This window comes from Oncorhynchus masou, chromosome 24, assembly GCF_036934945.1.
Source record: "Oncorhynchus masou masou isolate Uvic2021 chromosome 24, UVic_Omas_1.1, whole genome shotgun sequence".
Lineage (NCBI taxonomy): Eukaryota > Metazoa > Chordata > Actinopteri > Salmoniformes > Salmonidae > Oncorhynchus > Oncorhynchus masou.
The window spans coordinates 79,204,248-79,212,389 of NC_088235.1; the positions used below are offsets into that span (position 1 = coordinate 79,204,248).

General features: G+C 41.6%; 1 protein-coding gene across 4 annotated transcripts; it reads right to left on the reverse strand.

Annotated features, from left to right (window-relative positions):
* Positions 1-405: 405 nt before the first annotated feature.
* Positions 406-7,877, reverse strand: cirbpb (cold inducible RNA binding protein b). 4 transcript variants are annotated; one of them, XR_010451451.1, is made up of 8 exons: positions 7,770-7,877; positions 6,645-6,754; positions 4,822-4,928; positions 4,595-4,730; positions 4,301-4,487; positions 4,081-4,142; positions 1,536-1,603; positions 406-838 (listed from the first exon to the last, which is right to left on the reverse strand). XR_010451451.1 is itself a non-coding variant. In XM_064935087.1 (7 exons), exons 2-7 carry the CDS (start codon positions 6,742-6,744, stop codon positions 3,631-3,633), a joined length of 606 nt encoding a protein of 201 aa, XP_064791159.1. In that variant the 5' UTR covers positions 6,745-6,754; positions 7,770-7,877; the 3' UTR covers positions 2,681-3,630. The 4 variants fall into 4 exon arrangements, 3 of the variants coding, with proteins under 3 accessions (XP_064791159.1, XP_064791158.1, XP_064791157.1); XM_064935087.1 differs by lacking the exons at positions 406-838; positions 1,536-1,603 and adding an exon at positions 2,681-3,644; XM_064935085.1 differs by lacking the exons at positions 406-838; positions 1,536-1,603 and having other exon boundaries at positions 3,655-4,142.
* Between the last annotated feature and the right edge of the window lie 265 nt (positions 7,878-8,142).

The window sequence follows — 8,142 nt, forward strand, 5'->3', positions numbered from 1 at the left end:
ATAATCGAAGCACCTCTGCCTAGTCTAATTAAACAAAAGTTAGTCCAATCAACGTAAGCTAAATGTGGCTGTCCATGGTTCCGATTGTCCGCAAGCGTTTTTCATGCAAGTAAAAATACATGTAAACTCACCCTACTTGTAGAGCAACGACAGTGCAATCCTTCACTATGTTGACAAAACAGTCTCACCATGTCATGTAGTACACACTTATTTGTTTGGGCTACCTGGCTAAAACTCTTGCTCTTTTAACTCCCATTCATGGCCAACGTTGGCTAGTTAGGCAGCAACGTCACTCTTTTGGACCAGACAGCATCAGATAACCTACGCATAGAGGCAGTGTTTAGCTCCCTCGGACACTTTTCTGTAAGTCGACTGAGGAATTGAAGAAACAATTTGAAAACAGACTAACATGTGTTTTGAATTTTATTTCTTGAAGCCTGGCTTCCTTTGGCATCCATGAATACACATCACTGCATACAGCATTTAATTAGCATGCAAAAATGACAGTATTGTGCATGTTAGTACCAGATTTGATTTCCAATCCCATTTTAAGGCTGGTCTTGACAGTTAGGGCCACGTTCAGGTGCCAAATGTCTAACAAAGCAGATAGAAATGCCATGAATAAAGCAGACAGGATTCCTTACTATACTTGTCAGAGTGTAATGTTTGTTCTATGTGGCATATTTCCATCACATCTTTCAAAGACGCGGCATCTTGCTGAATTTACACCCCATGTCCAGTTCAGCAGCACATCTAATTCAGCCTTCAAATCTCTCTCCTGGTAGCGACCTCCCAAGGAGCAGTTTGCCGTTTCAGGGCAAGCCATCCTGTGCTTAATCTGGAATAGAAGCCACAATTAGCACGAGAAGAAACAGTAGTGACATGATTATTGTACATAGCACTGCTATATTTGTAAACCGAGTCAGTTTTACCATGCAGAGTATATGCTACTGCTAATAGTTGAGGCTGGTCCACAAAATGTCAAGTCGGTGCTTCTGAACTACAACTAATGAGTAATTATCTATTATTCAAGGTGATTTGTAGATCAGCCAGTCTTGACTAGTCTGCTGCAAGGTTTCTCTCCAATGGGAGTCATCCATTACCGGATGAATGGCAAGATTTGGTGGTCTGACCTAAAGCCCCTTAAACAGTCCATCGACAGACGCAAATGTCTGAAAAGTTAACCCGGGCACAATGTAGGTTGCAAACGATTTAATACGCATTCATGCATCCACCAATGGTTGCATGCCACACTGGCGACTGAGTTAACTGAAACGCAAAATCCAGGCGTAGTTCTAGCAGGTATTAGCCACACCTGTGCAGAGGAACACACCCTCCATACTTCAATTCATGTGGGGGCCATAGAGCAGTGATAAAGCCACCTGCCTAAAGGACCGATGAAAGTAGGGTTCCACAACACTTCTTTCACCAATCCATTCACGTCAGATCAGCGATTTCATAATGAAGGGGGAACACAAAACAGGGCCAGGACTTAAGCGACAAGGCATTCAGTACACATGCCAGAGGACACCCACCTAGAAAGCATCGGCAGGAACCAGTTGCAGTCAGGCCTCGAGTTAGTTGCTCACATCCAACGCTTAACCTAATCGTGTAACAAGAAGGGTAATTAGTTTGTAGTACAGTCTGAGGGCAACAATGACAAGGCATGCATTTGCTTATCAATATCAAGCTAGTAAAGAACTACAGATGTGTTGATAACTTTTAGCATTAGACAATATAATCAAGTTTTGAAAGCTGGACATTTACTAAACTGTACATAGTGATACTTGACAAGAAAAAGGTGAGTCTAGAATTTAAGATGAAGACAACTTTGCAATCACTGGGAGAACAGTACAAAACACTGGTTTCACAGATGGATCAAACTTAGAATATTGTGATTTACACTAGGGATACTTTAGCAATGACTGCTCATGGAATTTGCAAAAGCTCAATGTTGATTTTCAGAGGCTCTAGCAGTCCCCTCGGTCTAATGGGGGACAGGGTGAAACGTTTCTCCAAAAACTGGATACTTTACTGGACGTTCTCATGCAACTCTGGGTATTGAACAGTAACGTCTAGGGCCTGAGGAAGTGACAGCGGTGCTTGGGCAAAGTTGAAGGTAGATAAGATGGACATCAAAATGAGAACTGTTTGAGGGATGCGAACAGGAGAGCAAAAGTCGTTACCTCACATTACTGGCCTATATCCACTTATGAACTAGCCAAGAGAGCAGCATTCACCAGAGAGGATTCACATGTCGGTAGGCACAACACTTCATTCTCCAAGGACTTTGTTGATTTCCAAAACGATAGTAGAGCTCTTGGGCGCAATGAAGCGTTATAAAAGAACCAGTGCCAGCACCAGGATGACATTTCATTTCTATTCTGCTTTCTACACCCCCAGCCCCCCCGTACATACATTGACTAGCTTCAGCATCAGGGTAGACCCTTTAGCATGTTTTGAGTATTAATTCAGAGGACCTCCCAATATTCCTAAATGAGACTTACACCCAGCCACCCTTCCATAATGAAATCCTGATTTGCAGAAAACTCTTTCCAGCAGACTATGCCATCATTTCTCTCAACCCCCTTACTAAATCCCTCGCTACCACTCACATTACATAACATTCAGCTGGCTTAGTGAACAGGCTATAGTTCTTTGAAGGCACAATAAATCAGAGCATTTTCAACGGGGTTGTTTAATAGGCTTCATGAAGCCAGGATATACAAAAAAATCTTAGGTGTTGGTTAACAGAACAGAGAGCACATATCCTTGAAGTAACATTGAGAGTGAACGTTCAGTCCATCAGCATATTATGCACATGTTTGCAAAGAGCAAAGTACCTTAGGCCAACTGCAGAAGGCTGCAACTAACACCTAGAATACAGCCCAAAGAGCCAAAGTAGGTTCACCAGTCAAAGTAATTCACTCTTTGGATACCGAGTATTGACAAATCTTTAGCAATATCAAGGTGGTCTGCTGGAAACCAGTGCTCCCACTTAGCATTCCTACCTTGCTACACTAAAGGAATGCATTACAGAACTGAAGGAGCAACATGTCTTGAGCACAATCACAGCTTTTCCAGCTTCTAGTGTAAATTTCATAGATTTCATTTGTTTTAAAGACCAGAATTCACTACAACTCCAGTTAAAAATGAGATTAAATGGAAACATGTCGCTACTGATATTTGAGTCTTTCGATTGAGCAGGAACATCGTCAAGATTGAATTTGTCTTAGAAGCTATCAGGCTGTGTTGAACAGGTTACGATTCAACAGTAGAAACAGGTTTAATTGCAAACAAAGGCATTTTTATAAAATTATCAAATTTGATTTTCTCCCAGTGCATTCTCCCTGCAACAGGAGGGCATATTGAGCTTAAGGTACTCAGACCCTTACTGAGCATCAAGGCTTACAGTAATTAAATGCTACAGGATTTCAGTTACTGCCATGAGGACAGAGATCCTGAAGAATACTTTCAACACGATAAAAAAGGACTAAAGATGCTGATTTGTTAAAGAAAACACTAGAACCAGATACCACAAACAGAAAAAAAAAAGTCTTCGAAGAGCGCATCTTTAAAAAAACAGCCAGCGATGGGACGATCTTGCAATCAGGAAGTTTGTTTTTGTTTTTACTCGTGTGTAGCTGAGGACAAGAAGTAGGCACAAGTGTAAAGGCACTGCAGCATTCTGACATTTCTCACAGTAGACTAGAGCCCATTTATATTTTTGTGCCACAGTTATCATTGCAACAGGAAAGCACCAGGACAAGGGCATTGAAAGAACCTATGCCTCTTCAAAAGAAACTGAGTGAAAAAAATCTAGGAATGTCTTTCTGCTTTTCGATAGGGTGGTAGAGGGCTGGATATCCATCGTTTCAAAGAAATGTTTGATTCTTTGAGCAGACATGAGTATTTTAACATACTAATCCAAGATGGCACAAGCTTTCCGTTTCTGAGCAACAAAGTCTTACAGGGGTCGTTCTGGGAGTCTATGCAATCATGTCCAGTTCCTCTTAAACATTTCTAGTTCGTACTAACAGTGAGATCATGGCAACAACTAGGCTACATCTTTATACTTACCATAGCTGTCATAGCTGTCTCTGTAGGATCCCCCAGAGCGGCCACCATAACCACCTTCACTCCTAAAAAGGGGGACAAATGAAAGCTGGTTAACAGAAACCAAGGAAAATACATGTCGGTACATGATTATCCGAGAAATAACTTAGGTAGCTATGGAATACTATGTTATTAAAACTAGGAGACTGATAACTTAGAGAACTAAACCATGCAACATTCTTACCTGGCCTCTCTGTAACCTCCGCTGCCACCCCCAGAGGAGTATCCTCCTCCACCACCACTCCTGTAGCCACCACCATAGCTGCGGTCCCCGCCACCCCCATAGCTGCGGTCCCCACCATAGCTGCGGTCCCCACCATAGCTGCGGTCCCCACCATAGCTTCTTTCTCCCCCACCATAACCTCCACCACCTAGGACAAAATTAAGAGGATTTCAGTCAAAGGACATTCACTTTGGAGCAAGTTAAACACTAAAAAGGAGGGGTGTGACGTGGAGCAAATTGACGCGAACCACTTACCTCGTCCTCTGCCTCCCCTGAAGCCACCAGAACCGCCCCTGAAGCCACCAGAACCGCCCCTGAAGCCGCCCCCACGGTCAGATCTTCCTCCTGACTTGCCAGCTTCATCCACACGAATCATCCTGCCATCGACCGACTAAACAGGAGGGCGGGGGAAAAAAAATCTATAATACCAATGATTCACGTCAGTCAAAGATATGCATGTGTCTGGGAAACCATCCCCTCACCTTGCCATTCATTGCAGCCATTGCGTCTTTAGCATCTTCTGGGTTTTCAAAAGTCACAAAGCCGAAACCCCTGGATCTCTGCGTCTCACGATCTCTGACAACGTCGACTGAAAAAAAATGAAAAAATCCCCACTAAATATTGACACAATATGGCCAAAGTCCACTAGACTTCACAAGTAGAAACCAATGGGTTTTTTTCTGGCTCAAAAGGGGAGTGGTCAGCAACAATTCAACTTTTGTTGTTACATTTAAATAAATTTTTTTTGCCATAAGCAGAGATTCTCAACTTGATTACTGCAATTATATACATTCCGTTATGGCGCTGAGAGAACGTCTTGTGTAAATGTTAGGTGGAGACACTGACGTTGTGAGAATTTTACAAACAGCAGTAAACAAGTCCATTCGCACTAAATGCCAATTAGGCATCAAAATGCATAAATCATTTGAACACACGCAGTAGTTACGCATGACTAAAAGTATCAATACTGTACTTCATGAAATGTATGTTATATGAGCCCAAATAACAGCTAGTGACTTGCTATGGTTGAACTGTGGGACAACCCTTTTGGTGAAAACTGCAAAATTGGTACTAATAGCCCGCCATTGGCGGAAGGTATTCCTCAAACTACCAGACCAAGCTCGATGTGACATATTGCTAAGACGTATTGGGGAAGTCCTGAGCGCATTTGTCATCCTTGGATTGAAATCACTTCAAACGTTTATTTCATTCCTTGAATTAAGTGTCTGGAGATAAGATGATCCATAAGATGGATCAGGAAGATCTATTTTTACACACATTTATCCCATATACACCCCATTTATCTTATGACTGATAGCAGGGACTTTCAGACTAGGCTTGTAGGCATCAGAGCAAAACGGAGAGCACCATTGTGTTCGCGAGTCTCAGCTTTCCAATAAGGTGTATTAGTGTGCATCTAAAACCGGACACACTTAGAGACGAAATTCAGCAAAAGAGGCTGTACCAACTTCAGACAAGCCTTGTGGGTGTCCGAGAGCATGAAAACCAATGTGTTCAAACAAAAATGACATTACCACTATTTGCCCATACAAACATTGAATAAAAGATTCACTACGAGGAACAGATAGTCCCCCCCAAAACATTACACGAGGAAATGTGTTCTGGAGTGTCACCTATCAGATAACAGAAAACATTTGTTTTTACATGCATTTAACACCAATTATTTCATGCATTAAACAAACATTGGGTGGATTTATTATTATCTTCAAACAGTATACAAATTGCAGAAATTGCTACAAATTGAACATGACCACCATAACTTAAAACTGAGCTTAAGTTAGTGTAATTCCTCATGTACTGCTAATATGCATATTCATTCCATAAAAGTATATTTTATTTGAATTATGTGTTGTATCACCTTGAATTTCATTATATGCACAACCAAATCTTAGATATTGGACAAAATGTGATGGGGGGGAATTGTCATGCAACCATCCATAACCTTTTCGTCACTTGAAAATAAGATCAATGGTAAATCCTGAACATAGTCATTAAAAGCTGTTCTATAACATTGAATAAAAAGTCTAAACACCAGAACCAAAGTCACCTTTAACGCCACATTTTTGGCTATTAAGTGTATTTTCCCATGGCTAATGTGTCATTGCGGTTTTGGAATTAAATTCACTGACTAGATATATTTGTGATTATCAGATTTGAAAATATATAGGTCCAGTTTAGTCATTTAATTTCCCACACCGGTTGAATTCTTTAAAAAAAATCTGGCTGATATTACAATTACAAAGATAACAATGTCTGAAAAATCCCTGATCTGGATGCAACATACCTTTAGCAATGTTTCCATATTTTGAAAACGCCTCTTCCAGTGAAGTTTCATCGGTGTCAAAACACAATCCTCCAACAAAAAGCTTCCCCTCGTCAGACATATTGGATTATCTAGAAGGGAAAATTAAGAGTATGACCTGCAAACATAGTTCATAAATCTGAGCATGGCAACACATGCTCGCTGTTTGAAGAAAGTGACCAAGTCCTGTAAAAAAATGTTAGAAAAGCACCAACTGGCTTTCACATGCGGATGGCACCACGATGACATACATTTTAAGCGATGGCACGCCATTTTCTTCCACCCATCGGTTCGTTTTCAAATGCGTGGAGTAGCCATGTTTTCACCCGTGCAGCAAAGTTAACTACCTAGCTATGCACAGTGTATAATTTAGCTGGCCAATTTAACTAGCTAGTTACACGGGAATGCTGGAAATTCTCAAAGATGGCGATTAACTTACTAGATAGCGACGCTAGACAAACACCCACAGCTCCCCGTCTCAAACAAAGCCAGACCAGCTAACGTTAACTAGCCAACGTTAGCAGGCCAAACCAGTCAAATTAGCAATTTCAAGCCACTCGGTACACATGGCCTGGGCCAGATATTGCCCACCCTGCAACGTAAACCAGCGTATTAAAAGTTAGCGGCAGTAAGTAAAATTACTTGCCACGCAGTGTAAAAAATCGTAGCCAGCTAACGTAGGCGACGGGATTGCTAGCTAGCAGCGTGCATTACAGTACTGTAGCGAACGGCCATTTTGTAGGGAATGTAGTAACTGACGTTTGCTAGTTAACGCTGATTTTATACTTTGGAATAACATCCAGTTATAACGTCAAATAGTGAAAATACGAGTAAAATTGTCACTCAAAATAGAGTACGGTTGAAGGGCAAGTTACATGCGAACTGGGGTCGAGTAAACGTTAATCAAAGAGTTAATCTATTCTCCATCGACTAGTAAACGTAAGCTTGTCTAAATTATAGAGCTAGCTAACGTTGGCTAGCAGGTAATTTGTCAAAGACAATAACCTCCCATAGGAACGCAAACTGCAAGGTCGAAATTAACAATGCAATTTTAGTAGGCCTATGTTTCCCCCGCTAATTGTTAGAATTGGGTGGCTCTCGACTCACCTCTGTGTAGTTTGGCGCCGTCTGAGAAAGATATTAAAATGGCTCCTGTTTATGAGCTCTTCTTCTTCTTCGTGTGGTTTTCCGGTATACTAGACGCTTTGTTGGGTATTGCTGCTGTTCACAGGTCAGAGTGTGAATTGCACATTTTGTTCACAAAAAAAATATCTACCTGCAGACCGCTGTTATTACATGCTTACATTCCGCGCCCACTGGCAAACACACCAAGACAGTTCAGGAGACTGAAAAGATTTGGCATGGGTCCCCAGATCCTCAAAAAGTTCTACAGCTGCACCATCGAGAGCATCCTAGTATGGCAACTGCTCGGCATCTTGACCGTAAGGCGCTACAGAGGGTAGTGCGTATGGCCCAATAC

Excerpts from the sequence above, each read along its gene's own strand:
- cirbpb (XM_064935086.1), bottom strand. The coding sequence starts at position 6,744 with ATGTCTGACGAGGGGAAGCTTTTTGTTGGAGGATTGTGTTTTGACACC. Across the intron at positions 4,929-6,644 it reads ATATGGAAACATTGCTAAAG|TCGACGTTGTCAGAGATCGT; the intron begins GTATGTTGCATC and ends ATTTTTTTTCAG. Across the intron at positions 4,731-4,821 it reads TGGCTGCAATGAATGGCAAG|TCGGTCGATGGCAGGATGAT; the intron begins GTGAGGGGATGG and ends CCTCCTGTTTAG.